The following is a 19,548-nucleotide window of genomic DNA, read 5'->3' as shown; positions in this document are numbered from 1 at the left end:
TTGATCCATGTGGCGATTAAAATTGAGCTTTCTCCATCACTGCACAAACCCGACCATCCCAGAAATGTAGAAAGGGCAAATCGTTTTAAAGTTTGACGAGGTGAAAGTAAAATATCTAAATTTTAATGAATTTGTTACAGCTGTAGATGCAGTCATTGATTCGTACAATAAAACACAGTCATTATTTTGAATTGATACAATTGGCCTCTCTAAACTGCAGCTGCTGCATTTAGATTTGCAGTCATAATGAAAGTCCAAAAGACATTGGAACATAATGTGTTTTTTCCTCAAATTAGGTCATTAATCTAGAAAAAATATAGGCTATGATGAGAAGTTTCAGAGTCATTTGTTCTGACTGTAGGCTATGTGCCAGATTTGTTTTGTATAATAGGATTATGCTCACATTGGTATTTGTATTTTCTTTATGTTTTCAATGTGATTATCAACCAAATGTCTCAGAAAACACAATGCAAATGAGACCTCATTGCAAATCATAACACAGCAAACCTCCAATAAAACTCTTCCATACCACATGAATAATCAGTGACGTGTGACTTATTTAGTGTAAATAAAAACTGTAGCACTGAACATTTTTTTATTTGATTGTTTGGATGCATCAATTTATTCAGTCAAAGCATGTTTCAACTGAAAGCAATAATGCTATGTGATCAAGGAGATACAGACATTACATCAGAGTAAAATGTATTACATAATCTTGTGCATGATTGAGGGCTATTGTGGTGAGACTGCATGCAAACACCACCTCGTGGTCACATTAGACTGGATCCACTGAAACTACTATTCAAACACTGTTAACTGAGCAAAGTTTACTCAGCTAACCATTTGAAACCGAATTACATTTATAATAAACATCCAACAACAAAATAGTTTCTACACATCATTTTGTAAAATTGTTCACAATTTTGTCAAACCACTTTTTCCTAATCCTTTCATATGATTGTTGTCTGCTTTTAAAGAATGTCTAAATACAGGGGATACCACCTGGGTCCAATTTGTAATTTATCAGATTGGGCTAAATAAATAACTATTCTAAAATAATTATAATAATCTTAGGATTTTTTTCAGAGGACAAGAAATGTAAAGAAAATACAGTATTTTAACATTACACCACCAATGTATTTTCCTATAGTTCATGCAGGGTTCTTTGTCAGTTGTCCTAATGTCTTAAATAAGTTTGTTGTGTGACGGTTAACAGGGCCAACTCTGACAACTCTATCTATTACTTATGAGGAGAACAAAACAATACAACGATATGTTTGTAGCTGCAGCTAATGCACACAAAGCTAGCACAAGATTATGCACTTCACCCAGCTATGGCACTTAAAGCCTTGAGCTTTTCAATTAATGTGTGTGTAGAAATACTTTTGAATTATTTACTAAGGAGTTCCAATAAACGGAATGAGGTGAAACTTATATATGTGTTTTGGGGTCATTTCAATTGTTATCCCTGTGATGAATTGTGTTAAGTCTGGAATATACAATAAGGGACTAATGAATAAACGTTTAACAATTTTTAAAAGCGAAAAACAAACATCTAAAATGAATAGTCAAACCTAATTAAAGGTTTAACTATTATGGTCCTTTTCAGGTTCATCATTTTATTTTGTGCCTTTACACGTGTCCATGTTTTAATGTTCAAAAAGCTCTTTATTTTTCTCATACTGCCAGTGCTGCAGCACCTCTTTCCACCCTTTGAAACCAGAGCCCATCTGCCCTGATTGGTTAGCTGTCCGGATTGGTCCGATTGGTCACCCGCTAAGAGATGTCCCGCTAATAGAACCGCAAGTGTTAGATAGTGATCTCACAACAGTCATTGTTGGTCATAGACTTTATTAGACATGTGTGTGTTTTAATAACATATTCATTTTTCACATAATATAGCTACATTGCATATAACATCCATTTGTTTTACATTTAATTCAATATTCCACCATGATTTACATTTTGCAGGATCTTATTTTTATAATAACAAAAACCTCAGCTTTTTGATTCTTGCACTTACATTGATGATGTACGATTTTAAATCCGGCAGGCATCAATTGACACGACTTCCACTCATATTTTTAAGGATTTTATCTTTTCACAATGATTATACAATGCATTTAGAAAACAATAAAACCAGCAGTAAAAATAAAATAATAGATGTACATTCACAGTCAGATACATCCACCATAAATAATGTAAACTTTAAAAAGAAATCTGATTAAAAACATGAATACATAAAACTAATTATTTGCATTGCTTTCAGAGCTCATCCTGTATGTTTCAGGAGGTGACACAGCAAATGGTATGTCTTAATATGGCCAACAGATTGCCAGTATGACATTTTTCAAAATGAACCATCCATGCTGATTGTGATGGCTCATTTTCATAAATTACACACTCAGTGTAACAATCATACAAAGTTGCTATTACTGATTCTCTTGGCATAAGGCTGTGCCACAATAAATCCGACATGTCATGTACTGACACTGAGTCACTGTAGAGTTTAAAAATGAAGCCCTGAATCACTACTGCATAAACTTACAAGCTCAAGACAGTCCCCAGATAGAAAAAGATAAAGCAAACACAAAGAACACATATCATATCAACCAGCACACATAGCAGCAGGGGATACAGGGGACAATGTGCATCACTCAGGGCTCTGTACAACACAACTATTTGGCTTGACCAGTTACAGAACGACATTCATACATGTATGCACCATTGAGCACAAGGGGTCACTGTGGCTACACAAAACACAGGCAGCATGAAGAATCTACAGGGGAACCAGGACTTTCTTTTTGGCTATTGGGTCTTCTCTAAAAAACATGATATTGCCATACTACATTCAAATGGAAAACACCCCTTCTGGAAGACATTTGTATTGCCTGGAAACAGAATCCTTTTTCAGAAGTCAGTGCGAGAGAGGGTTGCAGGAAGTACTTATTCCACTGCAGGTGTTCAACCCAGAGTTGGCATCACTTTTACATGCTTTCTTTATTGTATAAGCTCTTCTGACAGACTGTTAACCCACTGTAAACCGCAAGGCATATATTGAAGCAGAAAGTCTGCTGTACTGACTGCATGATGCATACTCAGGTTTGGAGTTACTCAAGTGCAACCTCACATTGCATTGACAAGCTACTAAATTAAACTTGACATTATCCACTCACTTACTGTACATCCACTAAATTCATAGCTGATCTACAGTCAGAAGTACCATTACATTGCTTAATAAGGGAATATGAAATTAAACTGTCTATAAATAATCACTAAGACTTTTCACTATACTCTAACTGTACCTGAACAGTTGTTAACCCTGCATATTTTGTGTCCTACTGTACTGAACAGCAACCCCCTGGGGTGGGACCATCAAGTTGTTACTTTGTCAAGTGGCCGACCAATAAACCTGAAAAATATAGACTTCATACATCAGTCATTGTCACGGTATTCAAGTATCATTTTGCATTATACTCTGTGTGCAAATGCATCTAAAATAATAGAAAAATTATACCTCATTTAAATGCATGCTTTCCTTTCCTTATTAGCTAACAACCAAAATAAAACTAATGGAAGACCCTCACCCACATACAAGAGTCACATTCAATGGACATCCCTGAAGCAACTGCATCTGATCTGACGTTTTTGTCTGTGTAAGGCATGCGTTCAAGGTGGAGAGCTGAAAACGGGGAAAAAGTGGCAGCAACAACATACTCACAACACCTACTAGGTTACTTTTTACAAACTAATTCAACTACATGTGACGACACAGTTACAAGCGCCAAGCGGTTGGCAAATGCGACCATTGCCTCCTGTTGACATGCAGCTAAGACATCACCATGAGTGGCCAACAGCGCAAAACAGATCTAGCATTAGCTAACACTGGACATCCTATGTGTGCAGCTGTGCTGAGTTAGGGACTGTACAAACATGATAAGGGGTGGAAAGGGAAATACAAGGGGAAGGATTACTGTAACTTTTGTATGTGTAAAAGGGAGGCTGTATATTTTTTATATCTAACCCTATATTTCTATTTTGTATCATAATATTGGCTTGTGATGAGTGATATAAAAATAGATAAAATAGTAAATCATAATGATGGTTTTCTCGCGTGCCACGGAAGTGCATTTTTGATATGCACAGTATATAATAACAGTTGATTTGCAAGCTCAATATTTTAAAAAATAGAGAGCTGCTATATTTAGTTATTCTTGACATAAATATATTATAATTTGATATTGAAAATTGCTTTACAAAATTAAATATTAGATTCAGCACCCCTCCAACCCCCAATAATTTTCATACAGTCCCTTAATTCATTTAGTTGTTCGGCTAACCAGCCAAACTTTAAACATTAAGATCACAATGACTTTACGGCACCAGCAAACAAGTGGGAGAAGTACTTTGTTGTTTTGTTTCTTATTTTTGTGTATGTCTGTTCATGCATATACAGGCTTTTTTATGTGTATCATTTGTGTGACACGAAAGAAGATGACGTACTTAAGCGTGAGGCAAGGCAAGGAATGTTTCAGATATCAGTGCCTACATTTACTGTGTAATCTACTTTTTGTTCATTTTCAAAGGTGGTAACTGTTTAGGCAGTGTGTACATTTTCATATCAGGGTCAATGCACATGAATTGGAGATGGCATCCTGTTGGTCCTTGTTCGTTGGGGGAATTAGTCCTTAAGTTTGCCTGTCCATCTTTCTGTCAGTAGGAGGAGAGGAAAGGGGGCTTTTGCCATCTCAGTCTGAGAAGAGACTGGCAAAAGATTTGCGTAGATTGCGTATGGTTTCAGCCTTCACTTCGTCCTGGCTAAGGTTGGCTCGTGGCGCTGGGATTTCTGGAATGTTGAAGGTATTGGTAAGAGACTGGGACTTGCTATAAAGAGAGGAAATGGCAATAGAGGAGAGGAAGAGGCTATTAAAGTCATGCAGCAAACCTATGGAATGAAACTACTGGAGCACGGCAAAACAGAGAGAGATGCAGCAGAGAAAAAAGGCTTGATGGAAGAAGATAAAATCCCATCTAATTCCTTTCTGTGTGGTCATTCTGTATTCAGTATAAGTAATTTGTTCATGGAAGCCACCAGCCGGAGAAGGTAGGAGCAATGATGCAGATTACTCTGCAGCGAAATTCTCTGAATATATTCAACAAATACAGATGAAAATGTCAGAGCTGTATAAGCTGTGGGTAGTAAACGTCTGTTTTTGAGTTCAGTTTATACTGCTTAATCTCATATGTAATGGATTTTTTCAAATTTGTTAGAGTTATCTTATATGTTGTACCACTTTAATTTCTGTTACTGAACGTGAATCATAAAAATATATGAGTTGAACTTTCTTTACAGTATATGTCAATAATAATGTATTTGTTAATTGTTTTATCAATAATTAGTCAACTCTAGATGGCAAATTAGATTTTTCCGTGTAAGAAAATATTGCTTTATACTGTGTGAAAGCATGTCAGCTTAAGAAGAGTATAAATAGAGAACAATTTACAACAAAACCTAATTGTAAGAATTACTGAACACAATTTGGATATAGATGTTTGTGATACATTCATGTGAACAACTCCAAGCCTGCAGCTCATTGTTGGCTAAATGTATCACGATCTCTGGAGACAATCTGAAATGTTATGTTTTGTGAAAATGCTGCTGAAGGACTGAAAATGTAACAATCAATAACTCATGCACATCCAAGAGGATTGTTTGTCAATAAAGAGAATGAAAGGATTTTCCTGTGGCATGCATATCTCATTGCAGGCAAAAATAAGAAAGGATCAGCTCTAAGGCTCACTTCATGAGGAATGAAAGTAAACAGATCAACAATGATTTATCATACACAGATACTCACTTTAGCTGTGGAGAGCCGCCCATAGTCGGGTTGTCCTGACTCGGCTTCTGTGGGGGCTGAGGCTTCTGCTGAAGTGGGGGTCGCCCTCCTGGGCCCCCTTGTCCTTGGGCAGCAGGTCGGGGCTGCTGAGTGGTGGTTCCTCCAGGACGGCCCTGCTGGCCAGGAGCCCTCTGTGCACTCCCCTGTGACTGCTGCCTGGGGGGCTGGGCGGGCCGCTGCTGAGGCTGACCTGCTGGAGGTTTCTGGCCAGGTCCTCCTGCAGGTTTCTGGGGGACGGACTGTTGCCTCTGAGCTTGAGGGGAACCTCCCTGGCTCCGCTGAGGAGCTCCCTGACCTGGTGGCCGTGGCTGGGCTGCAGGTCCCTGGTTAGCCTTGGCCTGGGCCCCGGGGTCACTGCTAGATTGCTGTGCCTGTGCAAGAGGTTGGCCTTGAGGCTGTGGGCGCTGCTGAGATGGAGGACTTTGCTGAGGACCGCCTACAGCAGAAAGTGAGGGCAGCAATCACATTCAGAAGCTTTCCTAATATCCTTTCCTGGACTAGGAAGTAAAAAGAGTTTATTTGTAACAAAGGGAAACATATTATTATTTAATTAGTTCTTACCCTGAGGTGGGGGGCGCTGTTGAGTCTGTGTTACTTTGGGCTGGGAGACAGGCTGAGGGGACACTGCTTTCTACAAAACAAACAGGAGACAACAGGGCTGAGAGTTAATGTATATCAAATGAGAAAAGTACGGAAGTAAGATATGTATGGAAAATATTATACGAGCAAAAAAGTTAAAATAATCAGTGCTTGTCCCATTACTATTCATTTGTATGTAGACTTGGTAATAATATCCATTTCTATGCTGATGACACCTTACAATATGTACCTAAATAACAACCCTGACATCTTAAGACAGTTTAAATATATTTGAGCACCTGCATGCAAATGACAGTAAGACAATGCACGTATTGGCATATACACCTACTACTCAATTGCTTTGAGATTAAAAAATATTTCATATAGTAGTCACCACATACACATGGATATACAAATAATATGCCCTCTATTCCTGTTGTTTCCTATGCTTTGTTTATATGTATATGTCATGAAGATGTTCTGAGAAACATTGTATGTAACTGCACATCCTAAATTAAAAGCAGACCTTACATATACTACTAACAAAAGTGTGGTTTGAGTACCTGTGTTGGCTGGCTGGCTGTGGAAGAGCTTGAAGTGCGTGGAACAGCCTGGGTCATCTTAGAAATCACCAGCTCTGCAATCTGAACGCGATCCTCGTCCTGCTGGTCCCCAATCAGTGGCATCGAACAGTCATCAACCTAAAAATCCATATATGGTGGATTAAATTGATTTCCCATAAGATTGCAGACAAATATTCCCTTTTGTATTGTTATACTTTCTGCAAGTACCTCTATGATGTAGTCCTTGCCATCTTTACCATGTAGCGCCTCCACAGCACAGATATCCAATCCTCCAAAGATGTCGGCACAGGAGTCCACCCACATTCTGTACCTGTAAAGATGTGTGAGTATAAGTGTATATATTAGTATACTGTGATACAATATTAGATTTCACATGCATATATGTGAATATTGGGATTTTAAGCTCTTACTTGTCTGACATGGCAACCTGTTCGAGCATCGATGAGCCAGTGTTGGTTTTCCAGTTGCCAGAAATTGATGTCCTCCTGTTGATTTGAATTAAATATATATATATATATATATATTATGAAATGTATTCTAAAAATTAGTTTAACTCTATGGTAGAAGTGTGAAACTCACATGTAGGCTCTGTAATTGGTGCCAATCTTCTGGATGCGGACATCATACTTTGCATCAATGAAGGGCTCAGATGTGGCATAAGTCTTGGTCAATGCCACAACACTGGCAATATCTTGAAAATCATATTGATTGTCCACTTTCACCTGGAAATATAAATATACTAGCATACGTTTCTCCAAGACATTTGTGTTCAAATTGAATTGTGTAAAAAGGTGAGCCCTTTGGAACTACCTTTCCCATTCCTGAGTGAGCATGGCCCATCTTTACCACCACAGGGAAGCGAGGGGAGGTAATCTGTCACAAAAACATCATCATGTTCTCAAATGTGTCCTTATATACAGTAACTTGTAAAGATCTCTTAATTATAAAAAACATTTTTTTAAGAATTTCCATCAGACAGAAGTGACACACAAGCACCCCTACTCTATTCCTGCATTAGATTCAGATTCATATTAATGACTTGAAAGCCAGCCCAGTATTGTCAGCATGTGACTGCAGGGGTGGAGATAACTGCTATGCAGCAACAGACTCACTGTTACTGTACTGTCACTGACTTGGCAGAGGGGTAATCACTAACTCTGCCTAAACCCAAAAAAAAAGACAATCCCATGAAAATTAGATAGGCCACGGCTACTAAGTGAGAATATTGACATGGAAGTTAATTACTTTCCCCATCATATGACCCGTGAAGAGGGATGACCATGTGTCGCTTTAATGGTTTAACATTAAGACATACCCATCAGCACAAGTCGGAAGGGGGAGGAGAGAGAGAAGGAGAGCAGATGGCAAAAAGCTCACCATTTCCTTGTGGTTTGGATAATAAACCTGCTCTATCAGAGGGAACTCATCGGGGCCCAGTTGCTTGTGGAGTCTAGACATCTGCGCAAACTAAAAGGAACACAAGTGTTAACAATGCAGCATTTGTAAACCAAGTGTTAATATGTTTATGCAGGTGAACTTAATGTGCAATATTGTTTCGCATTAGCAAATAAATGAATTAATACTTACCACCCATGGTTTGTCACAGAAATTGTAGAGAGAGTGCAAGGAGTTAACACTTGGCAGTCCAGCATACTGCAGTCCAATCACTATGTTCCGGTGGTCTCCATTCTTGTCCATGCTGAAGGCGTGCTGTCTGATCAGCACAAAGTCTGGCTTCAAGGATCTAGGAGAGGGGACATTAGCTAAAAATTAAACTGCATTGCAAGACAAACTCGGCAGTTATTAGGTACTTTCATTGAGGGTATAGTTTATGGAATTTCAGCAGATTCATAAAAAATTGCAGCACACATGGGAGTATAAACTATTTAACAGTGTACTTACTTAGTAACCTTATGTCCATTCCTGATCGCATCTATTTCCACACTGTAGGTGCCTGTGGAATTGACCACCAGGCTGGTTTCATAGAATTCTGCCTAAAAGGACGATGGGAAGACTTATTCAACAGAATACAAAACACTGTGATCAAAACAACAGCATTGAATTACGCTACCTGAGCCAGGTTATTACAGGGTACTTTTATACGATGGCAAACGTTATCTAGAGGGTATTCTTCCTTTTAAGAACCAACAAGGGGAATAATGGAAATGTTGGCTCAGCTTGATGTAGATTAACAAAAAAGGGAGGAACATGCAAATGCAGTTTCATGCAGAGAAAAAGATCTAAAAACGATAAGGATTTTACTGGTGCTATAAAGATGCCAAAGACAACGCATTCATCTTCAGATAAAAATGTAACAATTATTCCCATTGCCAGGATTTGATATAAAAGTTGTTGTTATTTATAAAAAGAAAAACACAAACTATTTATTTCTTGTAACATCCCTCCTACTGAAGTTCACACTTCACACACACTGTTCATGAGGCTCAGTAAACCTGGGTTGGTTTCATTCTACTAATCTAGTCTGGACTTTAGAAAGTTCCCTGTCATCCTAGTAAGATATAATGTTATCAAGCACAGAACAAAGCAAATAGTTACAGTTGTAAAACATACCTGTTCAACCTTGATGTCAAATTCACCATGAACCTTTCTTCCTCTGAAGACCTTCACCCTGCATGAAAAACAAGAATTTGAATCCACCTGTTGTATCCAGACATAAAACGTTAATAAAAAATGACTACTGTAATCAACAGCTGATATTTCGTCCAGCATGAGCAGAACAATTCAGAAGTCACTGGAACAAAATGCAATTTATTCACAGAGAAATCTGCTAGTGGCAGTATGCTGCATACTGTCATAACTGTGGCTCCTGGCAATGCATCAGGTGAAGATGTTTCACAGTCTTTTGCAGGCACCATGCAACATTACATACCCGGGGGTATAGCATATACAAAAAGGACACAAATTCTGGCACTTCACTTTCTCATGAATTATAAATGTCCACATACTGTCTATTGTAACAGAGTAATAGAGCTGCAGAGTGTCTGCACTGTGAGTTAAGAGGGATTTGATGTGGTGATCAGCATAGTTTATTCTCACCAAGGGTGAGATTCTGGGTGCAGTGTTTCTGGGGCAGTGTTTTATCACCCAAGCTTGTGCACAAAGCTCCAATAGGCATGCATTATGTATACTGGTGTGAAGGCTTGACTTTACTAACCTGATGCATGCACAATTTGCTCTTACATCCACTCGACTTGAAAATAAATGAAGCATGATGGTAACATTTGCCAATACCCAGTGTATTGGCCTTATATTAAGCATTTGAATTGTAAAATGCAACTGCAATATTATTTTTGACAGGAGCTAAATATGTTTTAATACAAATGTTTTTTCTGCTTTCAGTTTGTGACGTTTTTGCAGTGGCACAACCAAACACATGCACGGTGTTTCAGGTGTGAGCCTCAAGCCAGCGGTTGTAATACGTGATAAGAATCACAGTACCGGTTGAATCATATGACCTTCTGGATGTTAGGCCACTGCAACCCAAGGTCTGTCACATATTTGTGTCTGGACGAGGCACCACGCTAGCTATGCGCACTGCTCTTACCAGTCGGTCTGCAGGTCATCGATAACCAGGAGGATCTTTGCACTGCTGGTGACTCCTGCACGGTCCGCCGCCTCGGATAATGTCGCAGCAGCAGCAGCCGTGGTCTGTTTCACAGCATTGGATATGGAGGAGAAGAAGCTGGAGCCTCCACTTGCAGGCTGGGGCTGGGGCTGGGGCTGAGGCTGGGGCTGGGGCTGGGGCTGGGGCTGGGGCTGAGGCTGAGGCTGCGGCTGCTGCTGAGGCTGCGGCTGGCTGGTGGACTGGCGCCTCTCTGTCGGCCCGGGCGACACTGCGGGGCTTTGCTGCGGTGGGTCGGGGCGTTGGAGATCCGTCATGTAGCCATTAGGCAGGTTGGACATAAAATTGCTGTCCGAGAGTCGTCGACGCAGGTAGTTCATGATGGAGACTTTCTAAAATGACGGGAAAGAGGTGTCCAAATATCCTCCCAACTGGATGCGACTTCCAACTTAGTGATCAGTGAGAAAAATATGACTAGGCTACTTTTCCACCTACAGCGATGTGGACCAACGTTACCTAAAGAGAAACAAGTTTCGTGTTATGTATTAGGTGCAGGTTTTTAATGTGACATTACCGTAGTAAGGAATCGTGACTGTGTAGCTCGAGGAATTAGCAAAGGTAGAGCAATCACAGAGCATCACACAGCCTCTAGAATAAAGATCCACACGCCTGGCTTAAACGAAAAATAAATCATTACCACATGTAGCATATGGATTGTGTTAATAAAGCAACTAATCACTGTAGTAGGCTAATCATTTACAGTCATAACAAGGCAGGATGAAACCTACCTGGGAGTATGTCCTTATCCGCCCCAAGGATGAGGTGATGATGCTTTATTTTTTATCTCTCAAGGGAAGACTACATACAGGTTACTCTCATGTCCTCTGTGCAGGGGGCAGGCAGTGGATCGGTATTGAACCTGTGAAATATAAACTATAGCCCTCTCAGCATCACTGCTGTTTCCCCTGTCCTTCTTTAACCTCTTGTCCTAGTTTTTTCCGTCTGCCCTGCGTCACTCCCAGTCATCGTATGGAAAGGAGGCTGCAAGGCTGCATGAGAGTCAAGTCAGGCAGTGTACGATACTCGACTTCCGGGTGAGGATTTCAAAATAAACGCATGTTAACTATTATTTTGTTAAATGTTATATTATAGAATTAACAGCATGAGGTGAAAAATGTACCTTTACAATCGTGCTAAATATTAACATGATATTGCAAGCAAACGCTGTTTTATTGAAAAAGGGGAATTTAAATGAGTTATTCTTTCAAAAGTCCACTGACTAGGCTACTTAACTCATTTTAGGGCTGTTGTTGGTTTATCAGAAACGTTACTGTTCATATTTGCTATCAGCTCACTTGCTGTCGTTATGCGGCAAATTGAAGTGAAATTGTAACTCTTGTAACATCAAGATTAGATACCAAACATTTGCTGGACATAGCTCTGCGATATGGGCGAAAATACACACCAACCCGAACACAACGTTTAATTTATTGACGCCGCTGAGCGACTTGTGGCCATGTTTTTCCATAGGGTGTGTCCCGCTCCTTATACAGTGATGGCCCCACAAGAAAGGCAATTTTCGGCCCTGCAGCGGATTCAAGCAGGGGGGAAAACTAACTGATTGGCTAGCGAATCAGTACACACGAAGAGAGGAAAACAAACAAACGAAGAGAGTGAACATCGCATTTTTTCACAACGCCATGCTATTCTGCAATGCATCCAAGTGGTAAGTGAAAGTGGCGTGAAAAAGGCTGACAAACAATGCTTTATATAACTTATCAGATCAATTGCATTCCTACGTTTTCCGGTTTCCCTTTTTCAAGGACGATTACACACAATACCACCCCTGCTGTTACGGAGAGTTGTTCACTGTTATTATGAGGTTGTTGGACTTTCCAATGTTTTAGGTTTCAAGTCTTGTGTCGAAAGGAATATTGTTACACTTCCTGTACTGTTCAGTCTGTATCTGTCTAACTTGACTCTGCTCTGTGTCGGGATATGATGGAGGTGTTGATGAGAGGAGGGTGTCTGGGGTGTCGCTATCTGTTTGACATGAGCATGCTGCTGACTCCACTGGGGGCTTATGAGAGTTGATTTGATATTGCATCCTGTTGTGTTCAATAATGCAGCATTGGAACACTTACTGTTTGGCCTTCAGGCCGCTGACACAGCGTGGTGCTTCTGATATCAGCAGAGTCAATACAGATCGAGAGAGAAGCGCCATCTGTTGGTGACACCAGAGTCAGTGATCAACACAGAGCCCCAGGGAGTCCCATCAGGCCTTTGCTAACTGCACTGTGTTGAGGTGGATAAACCCTGTTCACCGAGGTCACAGTTACACATAGCTGAGGGCACTAACCTTATTTAATGTTATAAATGCCTAGTGGAAAGAGCTGTTATACTGACTCAATTATTAAAGTCCATGCTTTAGTGCAGGATGATTTGGAAATTGAAGTTTAAAATGTGATGCTTAAGGAACTTTACAATTAGATTATTTATTTGGCCCGGAGAGAGTAAGTGAAAATGCCCTTTTTTAAGCTTTGTGAGGTGCTGGTATGAGGAAAATGAAGGCTACAAAAGTAGAAAACACGATTGCACAGATTCCATTTATGTTGAGCCCAGATACTTTGCATTTTTCCACTGTTTACGTTGCATTGAATGTGTCAGTGAGCAAACCAGATGGTTTAAACTTCAACAGCACATCTCTCAAACTTGTATGCAGTACCCTAATGTGGGTTTTAAATCCATGTTATTGCAGTGTGTCATATGACCTTTGTAGGTGCAGACCAAAATGGATGCCATTTCAACAATGGATTAATTTGATTCTAAACATGTTTCAGTAGTTTTACTGCTGTGAATGTAGACAGTAATTGAAAAAACATACAAAGAGCAGTGCTAATATCTATAAAGAAAAGTGTTTACAATTATTTGTTGATTCACATTTAATATAATCGTCTTACAGTTAGTAATACATCATAAATGTATTTCTTGTTAAGGCATAGTAACTGGGGTCCCCAATTAAAAGAAAAAAATCTGCATTGTTTGTAATTCGGTTATTCTTTTATATTAATTAATTTAGTTTAATTTGATATACTTCATTATAAACTTGGTACTGGGCTTTATTTTACAGGATTTCTGCTTCTTCTGGAGTACTATGTAGGGATTGTCTTAACATTTGGTCTTAGACAGAGAATAAATACACAAATAATACTACTGATTAAATTAAGTAAATTCATATTCAATTGAAAAAAATGAATGTAGGATTATTCAAATCTGGATTTCATTTTATTGCAATGAAAGGAAGGACAATTTTTCGGATAACAACAAAAATGTATCAAGCAAATAAGTACTTTCTTACCTAGGTATGTGAGGCACTGGTATGTGGAAAATAAATGCTACAAAACTAGAAGAACACGATCGCACGGATTCCAATCCTTTTTAACCCAGATACTTTGCATTTGAAGGTTCTTTACACTGAATGGAATGTGTCATTGAGCAAACGTGATGTTGAAATGTCAACAGCACGTTGGTATTTTGGACATTTTTGAAATGTGAATGCAGGACCTAGTGTGATTTTTGATGCCACTTTATTGCACTGTGTCCTATGACTTAGGGGGGGCAGTGTTGAGCTTAAATTGAGTTCAACACCACATTTCTTGCATGTTTTAACAGCAAGCCTTTTATTTTTGTAGAACTTTTTATTTTTTAACCATCCACCTAGAAATCAGTATTATATGTGTAGAAACAAGCTAATATATCAGCCTATACCAGGGCAGCAAAGAGTATAATTTTAATTGATTATCATTGCAATAATTTCATATTTACCAACATCATATTTCTATCCATTAATTACCCCACTTGTGATGTTTAGCTGGACCAATGTCAGACTGTATCTGGGTGAGCGGCCACCAAAGAATTTCTTCGTCTGTTCAAACTCCTCAGTATACTCAGACGAGATTGTTCACATGGCAGCGGCATTTTCAGGACTTAGGAGTCTTTGTCTGGCCATCAACAAAAGCCTTTGGATTACTGGTGAGGCAGGCACATAGTACAGCTGCGTGCGTGTATGGGCAGGCCAGAGGAATGACTGGAGCTCCGGTGGGCTAAGGGCTCGAAAAAATGCAGTTTGGTGAGATTGCAGATTAGGGGGGAGGGAGGGAGGGAAGTGAGGGGGACAGGTGGTGATTCCATGAAGAGAAACAAAAGGCACACTTCATTGTGTTCATCGCTCGAGAACATGTTTTAAAAAATGATTCATGACCAAAGAGGTGTATTACTGTACAAAAGAAAGTGTTGAATATAGCAAATCTCCTCTAATCAGAGTGGATTCTATGGCAGTATGACATTTAGAAATCCACTTTCTACCTTTACCTGTGAGCTCATTTCTCCTGTAGGACAACAACAAGCCTGAGTGAATGAGGGCCTCTGATTGGTCCAGACAGCAGCCTATTGGAATGCAAGGAGTGAGTCACAGGGAAGCCACTGCACCTATCTGCACTCACCTGACACTTTACCTGGCTGAACTCAGACCCAGCATCTCATTACCTTTCCCAATACAATTTACTGAGGCTCATTGTGTCCTGTAAGCTCCAGCAGTCAAGGTGTTTCTCTGTTATTTTGCTTTTTTTGGACAAAGACAAGGTGCCATGGCTGTGGCTAACTTCCAGTACATCACCCGGATGAGCAGTGGCTTCAAGGTCTACATTTTAGAAGGTAAGTTTGATTATTGATGCCTCAAGTTACTTCATACTAATTGTTTTACCCTGTTAGGTGAAATCAAGTCTGCTACAATATTTCAATGTGTATAATTGTCGTATGTATGTCATGCCTCAACTTTTTATTTACGTTTTCATTAGAGAAGCACTGACTAATGTTATATGCATGATGTTGATCCAGTATCAAATATAAAGAAATCAGATTTGAATCACACAATCACATGGAAGGTATACACAAACTTTCTTAATACACTTTATGTCATAGGCCTTTTTTGTATTGTATAATATAGCTTGTTTGTCATGGGCCTTTTTTGTGTTGTATAATATAGCTTTATACTACCCACAATACATGGGTAACATAAAGTAAATCTATTAAAAACAAATATTCAATGAACCTCTTTGAATACTTATTGGCTTTCAATGACCTTAAGATTAAACTACGTTTCAAAGAATGGTGTTGCCACTTGAGACTTTGATGGATATCAGCAACATTTAAGTAAACTTATCCAAACAGAAGGTCAGGCACCATATTCCCTCTTCCAACAAGGAAGAAATACCCATGCCCGGGGCATTAGAAAATCAGCATAGGTGTGGTTGTACCTGCCCCCCCTCTACAATAGCACTCTGTATGAAGGAGTAGCTCATAGGTGTTAAAGTGCTCAGCCAGTAGGATATGCGTATTGAAGTGAGTTAAAGACAGTGGACAACTTCCATTGTCTTGCAATTCAAAACACATCACACTAATCACCTCATTGTGAGATTTCAAAAGATGTTATTTTGACTTCTCTACACGCTTTGAATGATTGATTTGAATACAGTTAAAAGACTTTTGAAGGACTCCTGCCGCCACATGAATGTTGATTTTCAAGTGCTAACTGAGCATACAGTCGAACAAAAGGCCACCGTCTAATTATGCTGCCATTACATCTCAAAACGATGCTTTGTGTTTTTTCAGTATGCATGCCAGTTTTGAACATGTGAGTTGGCTACGCACATGTTAAATACTCAAGAGCCCAAAGAGCAAAACATTATTTATGTTATTATTGGGATTAGATATAATGAATGCGGTCTCCTTATAACAATCAAGAAATTATTTTGTGGGTCTGATTTGCAATCTGAATATACCTTGCATTTATCTTATTGGACGCATCAATGATATCCCCTTAGTTATTGATGTGTTTTAACTTGTGTAGTTACAAAGCCAGTCTTTGGATAAAAGCATCCTCTAACTCAATGTGTGTACTTTGTGTGCCCTTTCACTTATGGGTGCCACCCGAATCAGGGTCGTCAGAGGCCAAAAGCGGTAAAAGTGTGGGACTTTATTCTAACACAAGCTGTTTATTGTGCCCTTTTGGTGCGTTGATAGGGCTGAATGCCAACATTATGCAGAAAAACAACATTTACCGTTAGCAATGAATCAGCTGTGTACAGTTGCAACCCTCGCATATCAGGTAGATCGAGTTCTTCAACTTAACGGAGTTTACAATTAACGGTGGTAAGACTTTCCCACGAAAAGTAGTCATGCAGGTTGATGTCATGGATCAAAACAAGCAATTACTCATCATACAGCATCCTCACTGTAGTAAAATCATCAATGCCAGTAAATGATCACCCTTTTTGAATTTCTTTTTTGCAAATAAGCCGAAGCCATCCTTCTTATCCTAACGCTATCCCTTTCTTTATGTTTGTCAGGTCAGCCCCATCTCAGAAGCGAAGACAGACACAGACATATCGCAAATGACCGGGCCAGAGCCCCAACTGTGCATCCCGTCAAACGCAAGCATAGCCACGAGAGGGGTCTGACGTTGGAGGAAAGGTTGGTTAAAATTGTGTTTTTGTCATATTTACAATAGCAATTCAATATTAAAATTGGGATTCATTATATGCAAATGCTGTCAAAGATATCTAACATTTCCTGATGAAATCATGTTTCAGACGGGAGCGGGTACTGGGCAGAAGCAATGCTAAAGCTGTCCACAGAGCGCCACCAGCACCAGGGATGTTCAACAGGCTTCAAAGCCCCACATATCCGTGGAGTCCAACACCCAGCCCCACCAGCCCTCTGCCGTCCCATGTGTACTGTGCACCAATCATGGATGAACCACTTGCACTCATCAAGAAACCAAGGAAAGACCCAGAAAGCACAGAGGAAAAGACTAAAAGCTCTGCTCCCGCTCAACTCCAGGTAAGATAAACCTCATGTTCAATGTGCTCTTCTCAAAGGTCATGGGTGTTTGGGCTGTTACCTGTGAAAGAGGTAGTGTCAGTGTAGCTTCAGGCTAGCTGCAGCTTCATCTCCTATCTGTAGGCAGTGAATGTGCTGTATGTCCCTTTGTAGTGTCAGTGTAGCTTCAGGCTAGCTGCAGCTTCATCTCCTATCTGTAGGCAGCGAATGCAACTGCACAGGCATTCTTCCAAGAGTATATACAGGCCTCTGCTTGTCCTAGCTATGCAATCCAGCCGGATTCAGGAAGAAAATGTGAGCAATGGAGGGAGGAATTCCATAAACAAGACCAAACAGACAGCTCTCTCTTTGACCTGCATGTGCAACCAAACTGGGAGTGATCTGACTTTAATAGGCAGACTCAACCAGTTTAATCGGTTTGGAAATGATTTAGTTAAACCGAACTTTGTACTGTGATTTGTAATTGTGGAATGAAGTGCACAGCTAGGTTAAGGTGATAGAAAACACAAACCGGAATATTGTTTAACTTTTAATTTAATCGATGATCCCCCTCTTTTCAGATGCGCCCCTCTGTGATCACTTGTGTCTCCTCATCAAGAAACCCCTCCTGCAGGTCTGATATCCACAGGAGCCCCTCATCAGGTCAGTCTCACACTCTTTTGAATGATCTCATCAACCACACCAGACGGTCACTCCCTAATCGTCACAAACACATCACATACTATACATCTGCTGACTTTTCCTGACTCACCAAGGTGTGTGTTTGACTTTGTTATTCATCCTTATCTTTCAGTGATTTCCAAATGCAACTACGATCATGTTGTTGACGAGCATTTCCAGAGAAGCCTCGGAGTGAACTACCAGAAAGCACGCTCCCAGCAGCTCTCCATCAGCGTGTCTGTGGATGACCATTTTACTAAGGCTTTGGGAGACAAGTGGCTGCAGATTAAATCCAAGTCTTCCTCCTGCTCTTCAACACCGCCCAGCAGTCCAAGTGTCACTCACTCCCCAGCCTACAGACACAGCCCGAATCAGTCGCGCAAAGAGTCCACCAGCAGCTCATCGCCGACTTCCAGCCATTGGTCTATTAATTAAAGCCATAAATTACCTGTGACATGGGAGAAAAAACTGTGACTTTTAACATTTCACTGCGTGCAGCTCTGCTTGTTGAGCAATGGAAATGCCAGCGCTAGTGTTGAGAGAGCAAGTTAACGGATGCAGGGGTGCTCTCACTTTGTACCCGTGTGTGTGCGAATCTCAGACACATTGATGCAGATGAATGTAGCATTATTTGGGATGTCTGTGTTTTGTTACATTTCTACATTTCTATCCTCTGCGTGTCGATAGCATCTGAATACTTGAGATACTGTAGATGGTGATGCGGGTTGATTGAATTGTCCGCCAAGTAATCCTTAACATTTCTTTCATTTTGTGTCAGTCTTTTAGACGGTCTGAATACCACAATTTTGTTGTATTATATTTATGTACTGATAACACTTGGGTTGCTTATAGTCTACTTGACTAGCCTATCTGCTGTATATTGTAATGCTTAGCAGCTGTCCAACAGATTTTTTAAAAAGGACTTTGAAATAATAAAAAAACGCGAAAATCCTTTAAAAACGTTCAGTGTTTCATTTTTAAAAGCACATTTTGGTCTACTACTTAATTGGAATGAAAATTAAATTGGAATGAAAATTAAAACATAGATAATGTTTTCCTAATCTTTCTTCAGAAACAAAAGCAATGCATGTCAGAAAATGAATACAACTCCTTTTTTAACCTAAAGATTGTGAACTAACAGATACATTGTTAAAAATGTGCAGGGTGGCGTACCAGACAACCTAATTTCAGTAGTGAGTCAGAGTGTGTCTACAATGTGTCCGGTGCATACATGGCACTTACACTGAAAGCTGTTACCACACACTGAGTTCAAATTAATAGACGTATGAGCAACAGGTTTGGGACTTTTTCCTGTTAGTTTACGAGAATGCAGGTTGCAAGTCCC

The 19,548-nt window shown here is 39.8% G+C and overlaps 2 protein-coding genes across 3 annotated transcripts; one reads left to right on the top strand and one right to left on the bottom strand.

Annotated features, from left to right (window-relative positions):
* Positions 1-1,834: 1,834 nt before the first annotated feature.
* syn1 (synapsin I) lies at positions 1,835-11,683 on the bottom strand. 2 transcript variants are annotated; one of them, XM_063897878.1, is made up of 14 exons: positions 11,432-11,683; positions 10,626-11,159; positions 9,632-9,689; positions 8,963-9,054; positions 8,648-8,804; positions 8,438-8,527; positions 7,871-7,933; positions 7,640-7,782; positions 7,471-7,545; positions 7,268-7,370; positions 7,040-7,177; positions 6,459-6,528; positions 5,859-6,333; positions 1,835-4,884 (listed from the first exon to the last, which is right to left on the bottom strand). In XM_063897878.1, the coding sequence occupies exons 2-14, from the start codon at positions 11,021-11,023 to the stop codon at positions 4,749-4,751; spliced, it is 1,998 nt and encodes a 665-aa protein (XP_063753948.1). In that variant the 5' UTR covers positions 11,024-11,159; positions 11,432-11,683; the 3' UTR covers positions 1,835-4,748. The 2 variants fall into 2 exon arrangements, with proteins under 2 accessions (XP_063753948.1, XP_063753949.1); XM_063897879.1 differs by having other exon boundaries at positions 1,835-4,846.
* Positions 11,684-12,206: 523 nt separating this feature from the next.
* vgll4l (vestigial like 4 like) lies at positions 12,207-19,163 on the top strand. Its single transcript, XM_063897880.1, has 7 exons — positions 12,207-12,369; positions 15,038-15,106; positions 15,280-15,356; positions 17,051-17,174; positions 17,294-17,543; positions 18,104-18,185; positions 18,337-19,163. Exons 3-7 carry the CDS (start codon positions 15,290-15,292, stop codon positions 18,636-18,638), a joined length of 825 nt encoding a protein of 274 aa, XP_063753950.1. The 5' UTR covers positions 12,207-12,369; positions 15,038-15,106; positions 15,280-15,289; the 3' UTR covers positions 18,639-19,163.
* Positions 19,164-19,548: the final 385 nt, after the last annotated feature.

The sequence above is a fragment of the Eleginops maclovinus genome, chromosome 12 (genome assembly GCF_036324505.1).
Source record: "Eleginops maclovinus isolate JMC-PN-2008 ecotype Puerto Natales chromosome 12, JC_Emac_rtc_rv5, whole genome shotgun sequence".
Taxonomy (NCBI): Eukaryota; Metazoa; Chordata; class Actinopteri; order Perciformes; family Eleginopidae; genus Eleginops; species Eleginops maclovinus.
This window is presented reverse-complemented; position numbering and strand designations above follow the sequence as displayed.